The 25438-nt window shown below is 37.0% G+C and overlaps 1 protein-coding gene and 1 long non-coding RNA gene across 4 annotated transcripts; both read right to left on the reverse strand.

Moving 5' to 3' along the window:
* Window positions 1–7702: 7702 nt before the first annotated feature.
* LOC149501347 (uncharacterized) lies at window positions 7703–15355 on the reverse strand. Its single transcript, XR_016324336.1, has 2 exons — window positions 14761–15355; window positions 7703–11886 (listed from the first exon to the last, which is right to left on the reverse strand). It is a non-coding gene; the product is annotated as an uncharacterized LOC149501347 (long non-coding RNA).
* A 687-nt stretch (window positions 15356–16042) lies between these two features.
* On the reverse strand, window positions 16043–23819 carry LOC114240548 (carboxypeptidase B-like). Of its 3 annotated transcripts, none has more exons than XM_089733618.1 (7): window positions 23137–23489; window positions 22402–22614; window positions 21598–21688; window positions 21392–21493; window positions 20845–21060; window positions 19703–20128; window positions 16050–16399 (listed from the first exon to the last, which is right to left on the reverse strand). In XM_089733618.1, the coding sequence occupies exons 2-7, from the start codon at window positions 22515–22517 to the stop codon at window positions 16232–16234; spliced, it is 1119 nt and encodes a 372-aa protein (XP_089589744.1). In that variant the 5' UTR covers window positions 22518–22614; window positions 23137–23489; the 3' UTR covers window positions 16050–16231. The 3 variants fall into 3 exon arrangements, with proteins under 3 accessions (XP_089589745.1, XP_089589744.1, XP_028026935.2); XM_028171134.2 differs by lacking the exon at window positions 23137–23489 and adding an exon at window positions 23647–23812 and having other exon boundaries at window positions 16051–16399; XM_089733619.1 differs by lacking the exons at window positions 22402–22614; window positions 23137–23489 and adding an exon at window positions 23647–23819 and having other exon boundaries at window positions 16043–16399.
* Window positions 23820–25438: the final 1619 nt, after the last annotated feature.

The raw sequence follows: 25438 nt of genomic DNA on the forward strand, positions 1-25438 counted from the left end.
ATATTATATTATTATCTAAACAAAAATCTATTTTTATATTATACTTTTAAATAATTTATTTTGTTGTGCTTAATGAAAGGACTTATGAACTATACTATGTTTCTTACTTATATAACTATGACTATGTTTGAATTGTGGTGTAATAATTGAGGCCTATAAAATCAAAGGCAGCTAAACGCCTTAATGTCGTAAAATGGATTAACAATGGCTCTATCTTGTTTAGTTAGTTGGACACGCTTTAGTGTTTTCATGTTATAACAAATGCAGCTAAATCTCTAACAAATTCAGTTGAAATTTTTTATTTTTACTCTGTATTAAGTACTAATAAACGAAGTTTTATCATTTAAAATTCAGATTATTAGTAATATTCTCATTTTTATAAATCTGATTTAAAATAAAGAATATCGTAGCTATCCGAACAGTTATGTCAGCTTTTTAAACCGGGACTGTTGCTAACACTGGCCTTAGCAAGAGCAGTACTTCTATGGATTAGGAGGATCCGTAATGACGTGTTTAGGGCCGATTTTGTAGTTTACCTGAATATTTTACAAACTTGGATTTAGCTGCCATTGATTTTATAGGCCTCAATTATGAGCATTTATACTTTTCTATGATCGTCATCAAAGTCTTGGCGTTCATTGAATTAGGTCTGTGTCACAAAGTATAGTAATATATATAATATTTAGGCTGATGATCATGTTAAAGTGTCAGTGTATTGACAGCAAAATCATATGATATAACCTAAAATTCTTATCTTATTTTTTAAATATCTCTGTATCTCCATGAACAATATTGATTTTAATTTGTTTATAATAAAAGGGATATATAGTCTGTTATTTAAACTTAATTTCATTACTGTCCTTGAACTTCGTTTAGTGGGCCGTACGATGTATGGAGAGTCGCCCATGTCCTATAAAAAACAATAATACTGTTGAGATTTTTTTTTTGTTTGTAAAATTCGGTGTGTACTATCCGTTCGAGTTTTGATAGGTTTACTTCCTGGCGTTGCGTTGGGACGTTTTGTGATGCCGCAAGGGTAGGTAAGTACCCTGCACTTTTTTTTTCCCACCTATGCTGATAGCCTTGAGAGGCTATTTCAGCTTCGCCCTAACGTGTGTAGGTGAGCTCGCGGGGCTCAAACCAGAGTGTTGCTAGCACTGACCCTAGCAAGAGCAGTGCTTCGCAGAATCTACCACCGGATCGAAAACGCGACCCACTGAGAAGATCCGGCGAGAAACTCAGTGGGCTGTGTCTATGGGTTAATTCGCTCATCGAGCCCTTCGTCGCAAGCGACGGGTTCGACGGTGACCGGTGCTTGTGGTGCCTAAAAGCACCGTTAATGGATTAGGAGGATCCGTAATTACGTGCTTTGGCCGACGTCGGCGGTTTACCATTCGGTCTACAGGATCGGGTATGTAGTTTCCAGCGGCCACGACAAGAGAGTTCTCATGTCGTGCTGCCTTCTCAAAGTACCGCAGCCACGCCGACTGTAGATACTTACTGACTTAGTCGAGCTCCCGGTCGTCGTGGAGATCCACGTTCCTCAGGAACCGTGGTGCTCCGGTGGCTATCCTGCAGAAACCTGCACATTTCTATTGTAAGCAGTCATACGTTTAAGTTTGAAGGGTGGGGCAGCGGTTGTACCTTAAAAACTGAGCCTTATAACTCATGTCTCAAGGTAGACGGCGGCTTTTCCATGAGTTCCAGTAACCATTTAAGATTAGGTGGACCGCGACCTCCTCCACCCATCTAAGCAATAAAAACACATATTCGCCCATTTCGATATTATGTGGCTATCGTTATTTATTACCACGAATCATATCTAAGGTGTTTTGCGTAAAACATAATTATATTATAGGTTAGGCAAAAGAATAGTTTGTTCATTGTGTTTGAGTAGTCTTTATTCCGGAAACATTTAATTGGGAACGTTTTTGTTACGCCGGATCCCTTAGTCTAATAGAACACTGTGTACAATTTTCTACTTCACTAGCCCTTTGTGAGACATCCTGTATAGACTGTAAATTACTAGCAATGAAAACAGGAAAAAACAACAAGCTAAATTAGATGAGAAAACAATATGAGGTTACTCTACCAATGATGTCCGAATATATATTATAAAGATCAATGATTTTCGGATTTATTTATTTAATGGGCACAAAGATTACTAAAAAGGAAACTGGTGCTGGCTTTTTTACTGGTGGTAGGAAAACCTGTTGTGAGTCCGCGCGGGTAGGTACCACCGCCCTGTCTATTTCTGCCGTGAAGCAGTAATGCGCTTCGGTTTGAAGGGTAGGGCAGCCGTTATAACTATACTGAGATCTTAGAACTTACATCTCAAGGTGGGTGGCGCATTTACGTTGTAGATGTCTATGGGCTCCAGTAACCACATAACACCAGGTGGGCTGTGAGATCGTCCGTCCATCTAACAAATATAAAAAAAGGTGATATCTACAAAATAAAATAAGAATACCATCAATGTGATCGAAGTCAATTGAATAATAAGACCAGTTTTAAAATAAAAATATGATAGAATCATCAAAATCGGTTCACCAAATAGAGCACACACATTTTTTTTCCTACCTAAGCTGATAGCCTTGAGAGGCTATTTCAGCGTAACTTTAACTAGTAGGTGAGCTCACGGGGCTCAAACCGGAGTGATGCTAACACTGACCCTAGCAAGAGCAGTGCTTCGCAGAACCTACCACCGGATCGGAAACGCGACCCACTGAGAAGATCCGTCGAGAAATTCAGTGGGCGCACACACATAAAACAAAAGACTCGAACTGACAACTTCCTTTTTTAAAGTCGGCTAAACAGAATAAATTCGCATTCTGCAAGAGCAAGGTTTTTGTTTTGCCGAACGCCACTGATAGTTTATGTACCAGTCGATTTTTAGATTCGTTGGTACATAAAACCCAGAACAAGCTGACAGACACAGTGTTATCTTCGTTAAAGTAGATATAAGTAGATCATGTTGTTTAAGAGCATAAAAGTATCATACGTCTCAATCCAGGTTACAAACTATATTTGTACGAAGTTTCATAAAAATGCGTACAAACAGTTTTTTCGTGAAAAATTACAAACATCCAACAATGTTTACAAACTTTGACATTCAAAATTTACGTGGGATTTATTTATTTACACTTAATTTTACATAAGATTTTCTGTGTCACTCAAATGGATATCTTCCAGTACCTTCCCGTTTTATTTTAGAGTTATCAAACATTTAAAACTGGTATCTGATTGGCGAGCATTCAAAACAATGTAACATTCCCCAGAACCCTCAATATTTGCCTGAAATTTCATATCAAATATTATTGTACGGACGCCGTGAGATCTCAGCTGAATTCTTGATGAATACGACCGTCTGTATGCATACGTTCCTATAGCTTGCCTATATTAGAGTTAGTGACAAGTTTTAAGTGTTCATATCGACTTTATTTTTAAGTAGCCAGAATCTTATTGTAGTAATAATAATAAATAAACAATTACCCAACTATAAATTTAAAAAAAAGCAACAAAAATTAACAGGAAAATAACGAGGCATCGAAAGGGCTACCAGCTCAGCAATGCCTAACAGTACCGAGACAATCGGTACTGGGGCGCTGATCTTCCGCCGATGCCTGTGGAGGGACGTGCACACCAGCATCAGACCCACCAAACATTATCTGAGCTTAGAATAACAACAACAATAACTGCAACAACAACAATAAAAACAATGAAGTACATATATTAAATTATGTAACCCTATGGTTAGTAAGTGGCAGCATTTACATTTCGATTTCGGCAGGCTCTCCTTGACACTTAGCACCAACCAAATGAGCGGTGAGCTCGTCAAGCCAAATAAACATAGTTACTGCCGTGTTATAGCCAAATATAGTTAATGGCATACTATGCAATTACTTCTTGGCAGAAAATATCAGCTGGCAGAATATGCAAACACCTAATCCATGCGAATTCAACATATTATTATACTGCATTCAAGATATCAAATATCCAATTGTAAAAAGAAAGGCTACTAATTAGATGTTAACTCCAAAATTCTATAATCAATCTTCGTCCGATAATTGAAACATCCCACCATATTTTACCTCGGTTAAGAAAGGCATTTCGAAATACTCCATCGAAGCCAAAACAAATTAACAACCAGACAGAGTCGCATTAGATTAATGGTGGACATCTTACCTAATATTTTCATTTTTCTGCTTTTTTTTTTGCGAAATGTCAAGTGCTTTAAATTAAGGCGATGTTGAACCCGGGGCTAGATTAATGTCAAAATCTTGTGGGTTAATGCAGACGGTCGTCAAAAACGCTTTCAAATTCAAAGGAAGCGTTATTTTGTTCAAAAGAATTTATTAACACCAAGAGAGTGTGTGAGAGAACAGAAAGTTTCACCCCTGAAATACGTGAGACTGTGGACCTATTGTTGCTGGTTTGCGATACTCCTTATCCATATCTACATTCTACATCTTTACCTACATATAGATAGAAGCAAAACGGAAATCATTTGGAAAGAAGAAGTTAATAACGCATGGTGTTGAAACTGACCAACTACTGCTTGATCCTTTAAACTGGAAAGGCCTACTTTGCTATAGTAATAAGCATCATAATCGTCATACCTTTATGTAGACTAAGTGCTTATCAGACGCTCTACTGTCAATAATCACGTTTATAAAAGCATATTTGATTTTGACTACACGAGATTGCTCCTTCATTTGTATTCGAAAATCGATCAGTTCTGACTTTGTTCTCACACTGTCTCGACGCGCTCTGTTTTCTCTCAAATTATGTTGTTATTTGTTGCATTTATTACTTATTTCGTTGTTATTTTGTTGTTTTTGTCAATTTTTTTATAGTTATCGTTTTTTTGTGCCACGTGTGGTAAATAATATGGCCTATCACAAACGAGGAAAAGTCCTTCACAGTGATCCACGCGAAATCGTGATAACGTTATTAAAAACTTGAAAGAGGAAAAGATTTATAATTTAAAATTTTTTTTTTTACAGTAAACAACTTTTTCTTTCTATCATTCTCTTTATTTGTTTACCCTACCATAATCTGTCGGTGCAGGTACATAGACGCCATTTTCGATTCGTTTCTTTATTGGCGCGGCTTATACTAAGTATACACTGATGTTTATTTTATAAAACGCTCGTCTGTACCGCTTATTTTTGGGACACAGTTAAAAATGTTAGCGGTGAGTTAATTAAGCTACCCTTTGTAATAATCGAGATTCCCGGAGTGCCGTCCCGAGACATTTCAAATCACACCTTTTGGAGGAAAAAAATCTGTCACTTTTTTGTTTCCTTTTGAAGCGCCTTTATTTTGCGGCGAAAAGCTTTGAATTTACAATTTTGAGATGTGAAAGTTTAATGTACCGTTTCGGGGTTTTTTTTTAAAACAGATTTTGGTTAATAATAGGGTGGTTGGTAATAGGAAAAATAGAAACTCAGGCTCGCAACGGACTCGGTATTTAATGGTAAAATGAATTGTGAAAATGCACGGGTCGGTGCCTTCATCCAGCTTATTTCTGCCACAAAGCAGCCATGCATTCCAATTCCAATACGAAGGAAGGAATACCAAAATACATATATTTCCTCCGGTTTTCAGTCAATACCATGTGGGTGGTTAGCTCTTCCATCCATATAATTTCCTTATATGAGGGCAGTTTTGTTCGAAATAGTAAGATGGCTATCGATTGTTGCAATAAAAGGAATAATTAAAATTATAGGGGACTTCGTCCATGGTATTGTATTATCACTATTATAATAAATTATATTCATCAGTATCTTCAGAGTAGGATTTTTATTGAAATATGCATTTGTATGCGTTTTTAAGTCGTCGTCTGCTAATTCAGAATCAATTTCGTTACTGAACAGAATCTCCAAAACGGTAACCGTACTCGTCAACTTCGATAAAGAGTGCGACGTGCAACCTAACCTAAACATCAGCCCGCTGAGTTTCTCGCCGCAATTTCTCAGCTGGTCGCGATTCCGATTCGGTAGTAGATTCATTCGCGAAGCAGCTGCTCTTGAGTTGTTAGGATTCCTTTGGAGGCGCTCGGGGAGCTATTAGCAAATCCCACCCCTCCTGGCTGAGCCTTTGCTCGCCCACCTGTCCTTGTGAAACGGGAAAGGCCTCCGCGCCACCAGTAATTCCTCAATCACTAAAAAGTAATAATCGTCAAGAAACTCAGAGATTGCTATTTTTCTAATATAATTTCTAATTCTAATATAATTTTTCTTACAATGCAGCACAAGATTTACCAAAATATGTTTTGAATCAGTTCTTAAGTGTGTCTGTAATCAGTAAAAATAAGCCTGCATTTCTGAGCACTGATCAAAGATTCGATCGGTTCTGTTTAAATGTATAATTACGTAACAAAATATTTATTAGTACGTCTCCATTCGCCGATGCTACTCCGAATTCCTTTTTGCGGCTACGTCTCGCTGTATTACACACAAATCGACACACTTCGCTCGTCTTTCATCCCGCAAATGGCGGAGTCAACTCGATTCGCCACAAAGGAGTCGACGTAAAAATTTTCGTTCACGACCCCGGAGCTTGGCGGTTGATTTCATTACCCCTCGATCCGTTTACGCAAAGCGATTTTATCGGTTTCTTTAAAAACCGGATGAAAGAAAAAAAAACAATTTCTCGTTCCCGACTGTCGGCGGAACGGAGAATTAGATTTCTAGATTTCTCTTGACTTTCAGTTTATTAAATTTTACTCTGTCATTAGGTACCTTCGCAGTCAGTTAGGTTTATCCTTTTTCATTGCGCCAGGCTTTTGGGTTATCGAGCACATAGCTTACCTTTATAGTTTCAGCTCACAGCCCACCTGGTGTTAAGTAGTTACTGGAGCCCATAGACATCCACCGCCCCGCCCTTCAGACCAAAACGCATTACTGCTTCAGGACAGAAATAGGCAGGGTGGTGTTACCTACCCGTGCGAACTCACAAGAGGTCCTACCACCAGTAATTACGCAAATTATAATTTTGCGGGTTTAATTTTTATTACACGATGCTATTCCTTCACCGTGGAAGTCAATCGTGAACATTTGTTAAGTACGTGTTTCATTGGAAAAATTGGTACCTGACGGCGGGATTCCAACACCAATGTATCGACATACGAATGCACCGGACGTCTTATTCTTTAGGTCACGACTTCAAAGTGCATATTTTGCACTAGATGGCAATACGTATTGTGTTATTTGTGTTCTCACTGGTGCCATCTATTGGAGTATCGAAGGAAAGAAAAATAGCCAGTTGAATACTGGTGGTAGGACCTCTTGTGAGTCCGCGCGGGTAGGTACCACCACCCCGCCTATTTCTGCCGTGAAGCAGTAATGCGTTTCGATTTGAAGGGTGGGGCAGCCGTTGTAACTATACTGAGATCTTAGAACTTATATTTCAAGTTGGGTGACGCATTTACGTTGTAGATGTCTGTGGGCTTCGGTAGCCACTTAACACCAGGTGGGCTGTAAGCAATAAAAAAAAAAAAAACCAATATTAGGGTGATACCATTTACTTGTACTTAGTCGTGTCTCTGTTCTTTGTGTTATAGACGGATAATGTACATACATACTATTCACGGTGGGGGATGCTGATGGGATATATTCTGATTAGGAACTAGCCACGATGTTTGGATCTAACCTGTCTACCATGGGTACCAACATTAGCAGGAAATGGAAAGACCAAATTTACTTTTTATTTTTTATTACGATTTCCTTGGTACAGTATGGCACTTAAATTAAGACGTTACATACTTATTATCGCATTTTTTTATTATTATCTTCTTATAACGTGTGTGCGAAGTTTCTTGCGCCCTTATAGCACATAATGTATTTCATTGTAAAGTTACATGTATTAATTAAGATTTAAAACTATGTATATTTAAGTACGATTTATTGAGTAAATTTGTATATTAATAAATAAATACATTCTATGAATGCTGTGTGTAAATAATTCAAAAACACGAAAGAAATTTTTTTTCTGAAGAAGAAGCTTTCTCTAAACGTTTATAGCTCACAGGGCTCGATCTGGTAGAAATCTACCACCGAATCGGAATAACGACCTACTGAGAAGATCCAGTGAGAAAATCAGTGGGTAAGTATCAACAGCGACGCCATCATCTTTTAAGACATCCAAACTGGAGTCGAAAAATCGAATTGCAATTGTTTGAGTCTGATATAATTCAAGGAACGAAAAACTTTCTTTTTTATTATCAAATTTTGCTGCGTAGTTTCCAAAACTTGCCTCATTTCTAAACTTCATGACGTGTTACGTCACTCGGGGCTATCGATCATACCAAAACAACAGTTCCATGTAATCTCATCGATTATTGGTTTAGCTTGGCGTGAAATAGTTAGGTTTATTCGACTTTAGTTGGTGATTTAAAATGTAAATGTTAGATTTTCCTTCAAAATTGCGATCGAAATTTTTTAAATGTAATTGAAGCTACTGTCTGAAACCATTTAAACTCTTTTCTTATTGGAATCAATTGATTCAAATATTCAAATAAATGTTTTATCTTCAATTTGGTTTGCTATTAGAATATTTCGGATGTAAGATGGTAAGACTTGTAAGAGCGCTGGTCTTCCCCATTTTTCTTTATGCTGCTGAGACCTGGACATTGAGAGAAAGTGAGAAAAAGAGGATAGATGCTGTCGAAATGTGGTGCTGGAGAAGAATGCTGCAAATATCGTGGACGGAGTTCAGAACGAATCAGTCAATTCTACAGGAACTCTGCATCAAGCAGCGACTATCCTCCATAGTTCAGGGTCCAATTCTCACTTTCTTCGGGCATGTGTCGCGGCGGGGTGACGACTCAGTTGAGCGCCTTGTGGTGCAGGGCATGATAGAGGGTACAAGACCGCGCGGCAGATCACCGTTACGATGGACCGACCAAATAAAGGCAGCTCTAAACGGTCCCGTTAACGAGTGCATAAGAAGGGCCGCGGTACGCGAGGAATGGCGACGTCTGGTGAAGCGCACCACCAACCGAAGTGATGACCACGACCACTCTGCCAAGAGTACATACGACTGAGAAGAGAAGATGGTAACTTCCAATTTGGTACAAAATCTCAGTCATTATTCTCATCGACATTTATTACGAAGAAAACGTGGATGAGGCAACTCCAAAGCAAAGCAAACGAAGCGCTGAAAAACATGCAATTAGCAGCAGAATCATGGTTACAATTGAATATTATCAAACATACAAAATACACAATTTACAGTGCAAATATTATTCGACAGCGGTACAGTTTAGCTTGTATTTATTTGTGAGGGGCTCCAATGCACTGCGTCTCTTTATACAGGGTGTCCCAGAAAGGACGGATAATCCTGAAACACCTCATAGTAGAGCTATTGAGTCCATACTGTTTTATGGAATATACAAAAGCTACAAATAAATGAAATCCATAGGCTTTTTGGTGTTATAATATTCTACATAGACTATACTGAGGAATGTGCAAGAAATCGTATGAGTAGCTAGTGTATTTTTTTTATAAAAGCTAATCTGAACTTAAATTTTAATCATGAAATTTAGATATTTTTTTTAACTTGGGCACTACCTTATTTTTTTTTTGAGTCCCCTATACCTCTACTATGAGGGTGTTTTAGGATAATCCATTCTTTTGGAACACCCTGTATATTAGTATCTGTTTTTATACAACACAATGGAATGTTGGTGACACGTCAAGTCGCCTTATCAGAAGAGCGACTGGCATATGTTTTGCGTAATTAGGAACACGCGCAACGTCAATATAAATTTTCCTTGTATCATGCTCGACTTCTATTCGCATCGTCAACTAATGGCGATTAATTGTTAATTTATTAAACCAGCTAGCACACAACATGGGTATGAAGGGAAAATGAACACATGCGAACATTTTTCGGTCTTGACTTGACAGATTCGTTGATGGCGCGCTCGAGCTAAAAGTTAAAAACAATATTATCAAATACTAGCTGACCCGGCAGACTTCGTAGCGCCTCAATCGATAAATAAAAGACCTAATTTTTTGTATAAAATAAACTTAAAACAAACAAAAAGAATCCGTCCGACGGGGGACACATCAAAGGAAAAACAAAATTGTTATTTTTATTTCATTCCGAGAATTTTCATATTTATCTACCTTTTAAACCTTCTCTGGACTTCGACAAATAATTCAAGACCAAAATTAGCCAAATCGGTCCAGCCGTTCTCGAGTTTTAGCGACACTAACGAACGCAATTCATTTTTATATATCAAATATTAAAAATACATTTATTTTTGTATGTTTTTCGTACATAATGTTTTACGATTTGAATAAAACTATTTGATAAAGGTCTTTTTGATACGCTGTGTTTGTTAATTCAAAGGGTTTATCTAAGAGATGCCTAATCATTTATTTGTGTTCGCGTTTCGTAGAATTTCGCATGTGACAAGAACCCAGTCCTATTTTTTCTATGAACTGAGAATATTTCATTTATTTTAAACGACTAATATAATGGGTTAACGTCGAAATGTATGTGTGAAATACCCTTAATAAAAAAACTTTTTTTTTTATTGTTTTTCCTTTAATCCGTATTATGTTGTTGCGTTGTTATTTCGATAGGCAATACTGCCGAAATATCGGGAAATCATTTAAAGTGAATTAAATCACGGTAAAACCGGTTAAGTAATAATTTTTATAATGTACATAGCCGGAAGAGTTTAATACAGTGTTAACAATATTTATACTGTTTAGATGTTAGATTTTTATTTTATTAAGCATACTCCGCAAACTGTGGAAACAAGTTTTATAAAATACATACCTAACCAAAACTAAAAATATTGTCAATGTCAAAATGGAATGCTATTTAATATTACTAATAATAATATACTGCTTTAATAATATGTTATACATATTGTAATTCTGTTTTTAAAAATATAATTGAACAAAACATTTGATTGACTTGACTTGAAATGTTGACTATTGTAAATTTAAAAAAAATCTACAAAATTTGTACAGATTAATAGAACGAAGATAAATGAAACGAAAATGATAATATGATCTATACCTACACTAAATGGAAGTAATTTAAAAATCCATCGGGATGTTATGATAAATTTTTCAACTTACTTAATACTGATTATTTAATTACTGGAATTAAATTTCATTTTATGACAATAATATTTATGGATGTGTCAACTTTTAGTTAACTCGAATGAATAGGTAAACTCAATTCCAGAGCGCTGTTTCCAAAATCAAGCATTTGTTTGACGCATGCCTGACCACAGATAATACACGTAAATGTGCAAAGAGGCCTAACGTTAACAGCGTTTGAGCGGGAAATTTTGAATTTATTACTAAAAATCATTTGGTTTTAAATGCATGATTTAAAAAAATTCTAGGCATATGAGCACAGACTGAAATGTTCTATTAACATAAAATACCATAAATGGATACGCTGGCAGTTTTTTTTTAATTTAATTTTTCGGGATCTCAACTTTTACTACAATTTTTAAAGTGATGTTTATAAAAAAAAAACTTTACTACCGATGGAATTGATATGAAATAAATACAATAATTAATCATTCGAAAAGTTATCCCGATTTTAATTTAAATTAAACAAAAATTTTGAATACTTTTATATTTTTCATTTCGAAAAATTATCAACTTCCCCTAATTTGAGGTAATGATTTTTTTTTGCAGATCTATATTTCTTCTGTATCCCAAACAGCAGCTATGCGGTGTACGTGGCTAATGGTGATAGTTCTACTGTTTTCGGTGCAGGAGGTGCTGTGGCCTGCACCAACAATGGCCCGTAAAGTTGGGGCTTCCGACTGGCCCCAACTCTGAAGAATCCGCGCTTCGCTGCCACTATCAGTAGAATTATCACTGACAGCGTGAATGAGAGGACCTGCAATATAAGGTTTTCTGGTTAAATTTATTCTAGATACATCCAGTGTCTGCGACTTTGTTCGCGTGAACTTAATCATATCTAAGAAATCTATTTTAAATAAAAATCATGTAACAACCATAGCGTGATTTAGAAAACTAATAACGCCATCTATCGATTGTTATTATATTACATAGCGGCCCGCTCTGGCTCCGCTCGGGTCTTTAACAAAAATTTCAACGATATTTGACGTTATTTTATTTTATTAAATAAAATTTTATTAAATAAAATAACACTTCTTGTGGCATAACTATAATAGTCAGACATATGCTGTCGCGATACTTTTCCTAAATATTAATGTGTTCTACAAAGTCGTAGTACATTATTTTATTCTATCATCAATAGTTTTTGCAGGGCATGCGATGTAACGTATATTTTAAGTAATTTTTTTACACCTTGGGTTACATTATTGGAGTTTTATTAAGGATCCCTATTTTTTTTCAAAATAGGTTATAGCTTAAGTCACTCGGGAATAGCGTAGCTTCCAAGCAGTGAAAGAATTTTTCAAATCGGTTCAGTAGTTTCGGAGCCTATTCAATACAAACAAACAAACAAATCTTTCCTCTTTATAATATTAGTATAGATAGACAGGTTAACGAATTTACAGTCCACTTTGTTATCGTATTGTTATGCTAGTACCACTATCTTGGATTTGTACCCGCGACCGATGATAATACTGTTACGCGCTACATAGGGTTCAGGATAAATAAAATTCGATCGAATTCTGTATTCAACACTTAAAACACTCAACAAACAGTTTAAAACTCTTAATTCGCTTCTTCCGCTTCGCTTTAGGTGATCCGTTCGCTGTTTCGCTTCGAGTAGTTCCGATTACTGACTGACAGCGTGCCATCTCTGCTACAACGTTTTTATAGTCGATACCTCAACCCCTTTTTTTATCGCTGGGGAATCCTTTTACGGATACCCGGTCGAGAGGGGTAATAGACCGGGTTATGTCGGACTCCGGCGCCTCCTCTTCTTCCACTTCCCTAGAATTATTGAGAATATTCCACACATTTCGAGTATTGTGTTTCCGCTATCTGACAAAAGATAGCGTTGTACTTCTCGATCGTTCGTACACTAGATACTATATTCGTTCGACTATTCGGCGATAGATGGCGCTACTATTACCGGCGTAACAATAAATACATTTTATTACTGGAAGAAGCATCAGAATAAAAATATAATTTCATGTCTTTAAAACCAAAAAATCATCGTGCTATTTATGCTCATTAATTTTCAACTACATTATTTTGTTTTTTTTTATACATAAAATGACAAATTCGGAACGAAATACATTTCATACGTTTTTTATTTTTGTTAACGCTTATCATAAAATTCGTCTGGTAGTACTTGTTATCTGGGCATACCAATGTTTGATCTGTTCTCGAAAAAAAAAAACAACATAGGTACCTATGGTAAATGTTAATCAGTAATTGAATAAAAATCACGCGCCTTTGTTACGATTTACTTTAGAAAAAACAACAAAGGTGAGGTCTGCGAAAACAAAAGACAACCTTTTTCTTTTCTTCTTTTAGATCTTTTTTGAATAGATTCTTTGAACTCTACTTTGTTCAGTTTGATTCTTAATGACAATTCTAATAAATATTCCTATTAATTCTGTTTCGTTATAAAAGTAGGAACAAGTAACTAAGAGAAGATATTTAACGTTTTTAAAAATTTGGGATTTCCGATTTGCTAAAATAGCAAATAAATGTTTTTTTTTAGCCATACTGAAAGGTATTTCTTTGTTGATTGATTCGCTGAGACGAAGATCTGACAATTCACACACTTTAGTAAGAAACATAAATACATTATCAGAAAAAAAACTACAAAAATTATTATATAAATAATATTATCGACTTAGCCTATATGGGTATGCTAAGTCTATATATTATATAGTACTAGCTGACCCGGCAGACTTCGTAGTGCCTCAATCGATAAATAAAAGACCTAAACTTTTGTTTAAGATAAACTTAAAACAAACAAAAGGAATCCGTCCGACGGGGGACACATCAAAGGAAAAACAAAATTGTTATTTTTATTTAATTCCGAATATTTTTATATTTATCTAACCTTTTAAACCTTCTCTGGACTTCAACAAATAATTCAAGACCAAAATTAGCCAAATCGGTCAAGCCGTTTTCATGTTATGTCGTGACAACGGAAAACGGGTTTCATTTTTATATATATAGATAATATATAGCTAGTAAGTAGCTATAATTGGTATATTATATTATATTATATTATATTAGGTAGGCAGTTATTGCCTCGAAGCGATAATCTCTTACAATATCTAAAGCCAACGTTAGAAGAGGATGAACAACTCTTCAAGTTTTCAACAGTGTACTATTTAGTATAAACAATAGAATAATTTAAAGAATTGGGACGGAAACTTGCTAGGCAGGTAAAGACTCGCAATATGCGCCCGAGTTTAAGATCGTGGTATTTTATTTCCTGTCTAATAAAATTAACACGAACATTGGATTTGCGTAAATATTCATTTAAGTTAATATATGTAATTAATTCGCCATCAAAACAGACCTGTTTTAATAAGGTGTTTAAAGTACTGCGTAAACCAGTCTATAGTGTCAAGGTGTCTGCTATCAAACGAAATCGCAGTTCGAGACAGCATACATGTTTTAAGAGATGATTAAATCGGTAACTTTCTCTTACTAAAAATTATTTTTTAATTTAGACATGTGTGTATGAAAAACCAAATATTTACTAAGCCAAATACATACGCATAGGGCGTACCTAATGTACCCTGATTATCGTATTTAATTTCAAAAAGGCTTAAAACATGATAAAGCTATGGACAACTTTATTACATACCATTGAGATCCCGAAGGTGGTGATTGCGTCGTAAGTCAAAAACATTTCCACTGTTTTCCAAGTCTGAACAATTACACAAATTAAGTAAACATAACATAAACACGCGTGTTTAAAAAAAAAGAATCGTAACTACGTTCCTCGTGGTGTCACAAACAAAACAACTGACAAAATGATAATGACTGACAATGGATTTGCGTGTCGAAAGAGCGAGAGCCTTGTGTGTTGAAATGTCAACACAGAGCGACACTGTGTGCGACTGTGTCGGCTCAGTTTGATAGAATGAATGAACAGCGCAAGCGACGTAGCTAGCTGGAAAGCCTATCCCCGGTGTACAGTACGGCAACGGCGCGCGCCCAACGCTCGAGACGTGCCTCGGGTGCGTGCGCAAGCGCCATTTTGAAATTTTTCGAATTTTATCAAAACATATTTTACGTGATTTTTATTTAATTTTTACCGTCCCCTTATATATTAATTCGGAAAATTACGCTGTTATTATTGATGTCGCTCCTCAAATTCACGAAAACTATTTCATATTCGAAATCTATTAATTTAATTGACAGTCAGTTAACATCCTTTCTTAATGTTATAGTGATCTGCATTATTGCAGTGGTTCCAAAAAGTGTCACAGCTCTGTAAGGAACCGACGAAACAAAAGTGTTGTTGCTTTTTATTTTCTGTATTTTTATAATCTACAAAAAAAAAGTGTACAAAATGCATACGTACCTACCTAAGAGGCTTAATTAAACAAAATTAAGTCATCAATATTTCATAGATATCATTCATATTCCATTCGCGTATGATTGACAAGGTGTCGGATGTGACGTCCTTTTGAGGACATCAAGAATTTATTTACAGTCTCGATCATGCGTTAGCATACTTAGTTTGCATACGTTAGTGGCAGTGACGTCAGCAATTAGACGTGCCAAAAGTATAACTGGCCGAAAACAAAACACTAGAAAAAAAAACTTTGATCGCAATTTGACTTAAAAGCAGTATATGACAATTATTTTATCCTTTGGTAGAACCTCTTTTGAGTCCGCGCGGGTGGGTACCACCACCCTGCCTATTTCTGCCGTGAAGCAGTAATGCATTTCGGTTTGAATGGTAGGGCAGCCGTTGTAACTATACTGAGATCTTAGAACTTATATCTCAAGGTGGGTGGCGCATTTACGTTGTGGATGTCTATGGGCTCCAGTAACCACTTAACCCCAAGTGGAATGTGAGATCGTCCACCCATCTAAGCAATAAAAAATAAATAAATAAAACCTTAAATTTTACTATAAAGTAATCAGTAGATATATCCTCGTTTTCCTTGAGCCTAACGATGAATTAGTATTCACAAAAATGTACCGAAAAGTTATTGTTTTAAAATCTAAAACGGCACAAAGCCATCCAAACACAAAATCTTTAGTAGCATTAATATTTCTTTATTCCTAAGACCATATTATAATCTCAGTAGTCTCAAGTAATCTCATTGTCGACTAGTTCTGCTGCGGTAGTGAATCTTTGAAAGGCGAGCAGTGATGGCGATTCCCTTCCAGGTCTCCTCGTTGATGTGATCGATGAAAGAAGGCGGTACCCTGAAGTCGTAGCCGTATCCAGGCAGCTCCAGAGTGTACGAGAAGGGGACACCAACATGCTGTAAAGGATATTTATTAATACGCTTTTATTAGCTTCAGACGTATGTATGTTTGTAGCGGAATCTTTGAACGCGATTTTTACCGCCTTCAAAATTACGGATTAACTCGAAATTTGGTATACTTGTTCAGGACCGATGACAAATTAATATTAAAAAAAATTGAAAAAATAATATATTAAAAAAATTGAAATTGAACTAAAAATTGAAAAATTAATAATAGTTTAAAAAAAAAAAACTAAAAAAAACGCTTTTACAGAAAACCCCACTATAAAATAGAAAATAAATCTTAATAAAATTGAATTAAAAAAATAGTGTAAGAAAAAAATATTTTATTGTAAAAAAGCGTGGGGCGCTTTTCAGAATATTATCAAAATAACCCTTCTACTCATATCTATTCATAAAATATTTATAACAACTGATACCATGCACCCCACGCTTTTTTTACTATAAAATCATTTTTTCTTACACTATTTTTAATTCAAATTTATTAAGATTTATTTTCTATTTTTTAGTGGGATTTTCTGTAAAAGCGTTTATAGTTATAGCGTATTTAGTTCATCATCATCATCATTTCAGCCTATCGCCGTCCACTGCTGAACATAGGCCTCTCTAATAGATTTCCAGTGCGACCGGTCCATTGCCACCTGCATCCAACGAGACCCAGCGCTTTTTACTAGGTCGTCGGTTCATCTAGTAGGTGGCCGTCCCACACTGCGTTTGCCAGTACGTGGTCGCCACTCCAGGATCTTACTGCCCCATCGACCGTCCTCTCTTCGTGCTATGTGGCCGGCCCATTGCCACTTCAGTTCACTAATTCTACGGGCTATGTCAGCAACCTTCGTTCTTCTACGGATCTCCTCATTTTGAATTCGATCACGTAGAGAAATGCCGAGCATAGCCCTCTCCATAGCTCGCTGTGCGACTTTGAGCCTTCTAAAAAGATCCCTAGTGAAGCACCACGTCTCCGAGCCGTAAGTCATTACTGGTAACACACATTGGTTGTACGCCTTTGTCTTAAGGCACTGAGGTATTTTGGACGAGTTTTTTAGTTAGTTTTTTTAAACTATTATTTATTTTGGATTATGAATTCTGAGCCGTTGACATTATAATTTGGTACAATGAAACGTCATTGACATTATTTTGTTAACGTAATTTATAATAATGAAAAATTTTTCCCCTACCTATCTACATACATATATCTATTAGGGCTATCTATCATGACGTGGACCTATTATGGCTACACGTGTACTGGTGGGTGAGCTCGTGGGGCTGAATTATGCTAATATCTGCCCTAACAAGAGCAGTGCCTTGCTGAATATGCCACCGAAACGGAACCGCGATCCACTGAGAAGATCCAGCGGGATACTCAGTGGGTTAAGGCTAACATAATATGAGCTCTGAGTTAGTAAAAGCAACAAAAACTAAATAACAATTATTATTATTTTACAATTCTTATTTAGTTTTTGTTGCTATTATTAACTAAACAAGTTCTGAGAGCGCCATCAAAAATCTGGGCTAACAAGCATAAGGCCACTTGATGATAGTAACACTAATTAATACATATTTACAAGCACCTAAATAAGCGCTTAGGTCTCACCATAAACAAGTCAAAGACCAAGATAATGGTCTATCACCATTCGAGAAAAACAAGCCAAACCAAAACAAAAAGGGCGTTAACTGGCACGCTCAACCTACAGTAAATAGATGACTTCATCTATCTGGACGCTGATATTTACAGCAACGGGTCTTGTGAGGCTGACGTCAGACCGCGCATAAACATATCAAAGGGCGGCGTGTCTCAGCTGCATAGAACGTGGAGAGATAGGAATATATCACTTAAAACCAAAATGGGACTTCCGAACTCTAGTGCTCTCAATCTTTCTCTATGGTGCCGAGACGTGGACTCTGAAATAAACTGATCGCCACCGCATTGAGACCACCTTCAAGATGTGGTGCTGGAGGAAGGTGCTACGAATCCCGTGGATAACCAAGAACAGAGAAAGATGGCGAAACATCTACCAGAGAAAAATAATGGGAGGAGATGGTCACGACCGTCAGATATGGGGAATGCGACTCAAGAGAGAGAGAAAGAGAGTATTCTTTATTGTACACCAAAAAACAAATACACAGTGCGATACATTAAATACAAAAAAGTACAATTGCCGGAGAATCAAGACGGAGGAAATCATTTATCACCGTACATATTATTTTTCAGTTAAACCTAGCCGGTCATGAAAATGACGTGTTTTCTCCGATATCATCAACAGTACAAACGCGACGAATACTAATTACGGTTAAATGCCGCCGCCAGATAAGAGCCTCTCTTATCAAACAGACAGCTTATCAAACGATAAGATAACGGATGCGACCATAAGCTGACTGCGTACAATAATAGCTGCTTGCATACTTAAATAGTTAAAAATCTGTTTATTTATTCTTTTGGGAACGAATAGTTCAGTACTGTAATTTTGATACAATCGTATAATAAAACTAGCAGACCCGGCCACACGTTGCTGTGGCTAAGGTTTTTGTTTTTAAATAACACGTGGCCAGATATTATAATACCTAATTTAATAAAATTAACTATCCCATGGTATTCCCTAAGCTCAAATTTCCTTGTTATGTGTAGAGAGGTCTGAACCTCAAAACGTTACATTTAAAAAAATAGTACCTATATAGTTCCATTGCAATTTTATAACTGTACGTACACCGCACATAATGCTCGTGGTTTTTAATCGAATTCAAAAAAGTTGGGGGCTCTCAATTCGATTGTATTTTTTTATTCCTCAGCATTTTTTGGAAGTGCACCGATTTGGATGATTCTCATTATATTAAAAAAGTTAGTTCTTCTCGTGTGGTCTCATTTATCATGATTTGGCCAGTAGTTTTCGATTTAGTCTTAATAATGCATATTTAATTCATTACGTCTACATTGATTATATTCTGGTTTTATTTCGTTGAAGACAGTTGTCTGTTAGCTTTTTTTAATATTAGTAATTCGTTTGTCCTGCCAGTGATATAGATCAGCCTTTTCCAAAGTGGGCGATAACGCCCTTTTGTGAGCGCTGCAAGCCTAAAGAGGGGGCGGTAAGGGAACCAGAAAAATGGGGGGTTGTGTACAGACTTGGGAGGCGATTTGTAATTTTATCTAGGAGGACTCTTAGACATCGACTAAGCTCTCGCTATAGTGGTTTTTAGGTAGGTGAAATGGGGGCGCTAAAAAATCATTTATTCTCAAAGTGGGCAGTTGACAAAATAAGCTTGGGATCCCCTGATATAGATGTATTTAGTGTACGCTCTCACCTGACCGTAATCCTGGGCGCTTCCTGAAGTTCTGTATAGCACCAGACCGCTGTTACCGATCAGATAATATCCGGCTTCGGGTAATTTGACAGCGTCCATGGCAGCGCCCATCGCGGCAGCCACATGGTGTAGCTGCGCCACATTAGGCGTTAAAGTGTTGTTTCCAAAACCGAACAAAACATAGTTTCCATGGCTATGAATGTTATTGTAAAGCTGTATACGTGGCAAGTACTTCGAGAGGATGTCACGGACTATTCTTGTTTCTGGTTCGGAGAACGGCACGACCCCTGGGTAGGTTTGGGAGCACGGGTCGCTGGAGACCCCTAGGGTATTGAAGTCGACATCAAAGTTCCTATTCGCGTCGACTCCAAAGCAGGTAGTACTGACTTCTAGGTTTACGGAACGGGTGCGACGCCAAAGACGGTCCTGGTAATAGATGAATTTGAGGATTATTTCACTTTATTAGCCTGTGGAATTCAAATACGATATGCACACAGAGGTTAGTTAGGTTGAAATTTCACATAAAGCCAAATATTTTATACTGATATACAATTGGGAAAATACATTCCAAGACATCGGATTTCAGACCGGATAACTCGGATTTTAAAATATTTAGTTTCAAGTTTTACAAAATTTGGCTTATCGTAAAGTCCTATGACGTCATTTAAGGGACAAATAAACGAGCTAACCGCTCGCCATACGCAAATACTGAAAGGATAACCACATTTGACGTTATTTGATTTACGTTCAGTTTTACAGGAAAAGTTAATAGCATAGCAATAATATAACTGTACTTGAGAACTTGTATCTCAAGGTGGGTGGCGCATTTACGTTGTGGATGTATATGGGCTCCAGTAACCACTTAACACCGGCTGCGAGCTCGTCCACCCATCTAAGCAAAAAAATAAAAAAATTCTATTTGCTGACATATAACATAACTCTTATATCTAGGTATACTGTTTTATCTATAACTTACTACTTTACTATAACTTACTTTTATCTATAACTATTTTACTCAAAATGGTGATTCATAATCGCCTAATTTTATTTTCACATTTTTGTAACAAAATGTATGGTATGAAGTCGTGAATGAAAGATTCGAGAAATTGATGCAAGGCTTGAAAATTGTTTTTGAAACTTACGTCAGTATGGCTAAACTCATAGCCATCGGGATTGACGATAGGCAAAATGATCCAATCGATGTCCTCAAGCAGATCCCTCTCATCATCTCTCAAGTTCTCTACGAGCCTGAAGATTGAGTACATCGTGACTGGAGTCGTGACCCATTCGCGAGCGTGCATCATGCCATCCATGAAGTAAACTGGTTTGCGAGGATCCTCGAAGTTTGTTGTCGATATCTGTAAAATATTTGTCTAGTTATTTGACACGCTCTTTAGCTCCGAAAGTTTGGGTGAATAAAAAATATGACGGATCCAAGATTTGGTTACGGCGCGATCCCATATTTTTCATTATTGTACAAAGAGACTAGGAATTATATAGTAAATATAAAATTTACTTCTAGCTCGTGTCATCGCCATGGCGTCTATGGGATTTCGTAGCCTCATTACACTGTGAGCCCGTTTACCCTTTAAATATGGTATGATATGGTTAAATATGGTAAGTACATTGCGTGTAATACAAAAAAAAAACATTAGAACAACGTTTTCTATAGCTGTACTATAAAAATACCTTCAAATATTTGATGTCGCGTCCCTCGAAGCTTTTCCCAGCGTTGACTAGGGTCACCAAATTTGGATATCTAGCGGCAATATCTTCCATGTATTGGTTTACCTATACAAAGTCGAAAATTCTTACTTAGGTATAGTTTCGTTTCAGATTTTAGTGATTCATTAAAATTCGAACTGATACCGGCATCGTTAAAAATATATTTCTACCTCAGCGTAACGCGGATAATCTTGAAAGATCATTCTGTTACTTCTGTTTCTCCTCCATTTCGCCAGATCCTCTTCGTGCTCCTTCAGAACTCTGCAAATGAATAAAAGCAATAGTAATTTTAATTTAAGGTCCGATTACACTTTCAAGAGTTATTCTGTTTCTATCAGCTTATAGCAGATAGCAGGAATTAAGGTGTTCAAAATATTTTTCACTCTTGTGATTATTACCGTTACGTTATTAGGTCAGAGGTAAATTAGACATTCTGACTATTTGACCTCCCACCTTTGAATGCTAGAACTACATTCTCGTAACCCATGCATCTACTAACGAGTCTCGTCATTAATCTTCTCTCTCCCGATCTTTTCCATTTTTCGACACTCAAATCTTCACTAACTTTACTGATACTGTATGTACCTACGTACGTACCACTATTCGATCACAACTATTCTTTCCGTTTCGAAGGGTAAGTTAATACAATGGTAATGATGATGAGTCCTATTATTTCAGTGTCCTCTGGTATCCGCTCAGAGCCAAACGGGCCAAACTTCTATATGTGGGTCATGAGGTGTGTTCATGGATGCTCGTGACTAGCAATGTCTTAGCAACGCCTTGAATTTTTTCATGGCATGAGTGACAGTGACATCCACGATGGTGGATTTTACTTCTAAAGTATCTCAAAAGCGCTAGTATATGATTTTGCTTCAACGAAATTTGAAAGACGTATCTCTAACATTGCCGATGTAATGAAGCGAAGATGAAATTATTTACCTAATTTAAATAAATGACCGTGTTCACAAACTTACTTAGAAACATCTTCTATTTTCAAATAATACTTCAAGCCGTTATTATCTAAAGTCTCGAAGAACTCCTTGGACTGTTCCGGTGAGACCATGACTTCAGCGTCTCTGACTCTGGCCATACCATGCTGCCAGATATCGACGTTCAGTTTTTGCTGAAGATTGAACAGAGTCGCCACATCATCCTGGTCTCGAAGCTCAACACCGTAGACAGCATGTCTATTGATAAGTAACAATTTTATTATTCCGCCTTTCAATTAACCAAGTCAAAGGGTAAATGAAAAGGTTTCTCCTAAACATTACAGTGATATCTCGAGAAAACTCTTACTCTTTCTCTACTCAAACTTGAATTTAATGTCCCAGATTAGAGACGCAGTTTAGGATGATTAGTGAAATACCTCGCATATTCATATGGATTGGTAGTACCGTTTGGCCTATTTCAGTCGCAAAGCCATTATGCATTCCGCCTTGTAGAACATACTAGAGGCTGCTATAATCTAACCATAGCTTCTGCTATGATTTAGCACTCTGAACTAGCACTATCTCATTCCACATGTATTGGCATCTTCATCTTGTCACGTCCTTATCTCACTATATGGGGTCGGCACAGCAGGATCTCTTTTTCCATTCAAGCCTATCCCACGTCATATCTACACTCATACGATTTTATGCATCTTCTCTTTCACACAGTAATTACCAGTCTTTTTAGAACGGCTCTACTCACATTACCGTCTAACCTACCTTTGATACAATCATCATCATCATCATCAGCCTTTATTTGCCCACTGCTGAATGTAGGCCTTCCCCAATGCCTCCCACAGAATGCGGTCCTCCGCCTTCCGCATGCAACGACTTCCGTGCGCACTAAGTCATCGGTCCACCTGGTTGGAGGACGCCCCACGCTCCTAGTACCCATCCGTGGCCTCCATTTGAGGACTTTCCACCCACACTTGATATAATAATGCACATTAAAAAAAAAAACAAAAAAACTCCTTTTTTATCTTGTTAATAATAATTACTTTAGAGTAAAGTTAAAAAATTATTTTATACTCATCGCTCCTGGATGCGTGTGCAAATTTTCAAATTAATCAAAACGTCTTGAAATGGATGAAAATTATGTACAAACATTCCGTAACTTGCATACATACTAAACTAATAAAAGCATATTAAAAAAAAACATTAAACCTACTTCATACGGCAAAATCATAATCCGAGAATTAACTCATTACCAACACCATGCTAATAACATACCTCGAGTAAATATCGTGTTTACCGGCGAACACGGAGCTTACTAAAGCGAGAATAACAAAAAAGCTCGTATCCATTTTAAATTTGATCATTCTCTTTGAACGTTTGTCGCCTATTGATTATCATTTTAATTTCTGTGACGGATCAATATAAAATTGATTAGATTCGAATATTACGTTATTAGTCTAACGATAAGATGGTTTTTATCTATCATAATTGGGCCAACGATATCTAGTGATATAAAGCGAAGCTTAGAGCGGATGAACTGATGTTAAAATAATTTCTATTAAACAAAAGAATAAAAGAAGATTTACATTTGTGTAGAACGATGTCAGTATGTTAGCATTAAAATAATGCAGACACGGCAGTGGTCTGGTAATCTGATTAACAGCACCTATTTCTGTGGTAATGCAACTAGACTTTGAACTTTGAAGCATTGACGTTATACTGCGATATTTATTTTTCGAATTCGTGTTTTAAGTAGCATAGCGGCATTCACAATTTTATATCCACGACCTTAAACCTTAAATTATAATTTGCGTAATTACTGGTGGTAGGACCTCTTGTGAGTCGGCACGGGTAGGTACCACCGCCCCGCCTATTTCTGCCGTGAAGCAGTAATGCGTTTCGGTTTGAAGGGTGGGGCAGCCATTGTGACTATACTGAGACCTTAGAACTTATATCTCAAGGTGTGTGGCGCATTTACGTTGTAGATGTCTATGGGCTTCAATAACCACTTAACACCAGGTGGGCTGTGAGCTCGTCCACACATCTAAGCAATAAAAAAACAAAAAAAATTATATCGTTCTTGTTATCGCAAACGTATATTACATTTTCAGACTGAATTGTTTTAAAGCAATGAGGAGCGCTCGTGATAACACGCATAGAACGAAACCTTTAGTATGAACTCGATTCTAAAATGATGGAGTATACACTATAGGTATCCGAGCTCAGTGTAGCGAGAGAGATGGCTTAACGCCGGATCGAGTGGGAGAGAATCGCACAGTCAATTGCGCATGGCGACGCGTCGCCACGCCAGAAATCGGTTTTACGTGCGGCTATAGATGTTTCACATCAAAAATTGGGTTAAGACCCACATTGTCCTTTCTAAGCTCCCTAATGAGAACAGAATATTTGTTGGTTCTTCAATGGGGACGATGTGAAAATTGCTTAGATGGCTGTTTTCGTAATAAATAAGTATACAAACAAAATTCTATACAAACACCCGAAACTTCTGACTCGTTTTCCGGGAAATCGCGTCCAAATTCGACCCAGCGTTGTGTATTGCAAAAATTTTATTTATGTGCCACCAGACTTCATGGAACCGGAACGTAGCATAAAACGTTAGTGGCAATGACGTCATCAATTAGACGTGCCAAAACCAAAAGTATAACTGGCCGAAAACAAAACACTAGAAAAAAAACTTTAATCGCAATTTGACTTTTTTTTTTATTGCTTAGATGGATGGACGAGCTCACAGCCCACCTGGTGTTAAGTGGTTACTGGAGCCCATAGACATCTACAACGTAAATGCGCCACCCACCTCGAGATATAAGTTCTAAGATCTCAGTATAGTTACAACGGCTACCCCACCCTTCGAACCGAAACGCATTACTGCTTCACGGCGAAAATAGGCGGGGTGGTGGTACCTACCCGTGCGGACTCCCAAGAGGTCCTACCACCAGTGATTACGCAAATTATAATTTTGCGGGTTTAATTTTTATTACACGATGTTATTCCTTCACCGTGGAAGTCAATCGTGAACATTTGTTGAGTACGTATTTCATTAGAAAAA

This window comes from Bombyx mandarina, chromosome 16, assembly GCF_030267445.1.
Source record: "Bombyx mandarina strain Sakado chromosome 16, ASM3026744v2".
Taxonomy (NCBI): Eukaryota; Metazoa; Arthropoda; class Insecta; order Lepidoptera; family Bombycidae; genus Bombyx; species Bombyx mandarina.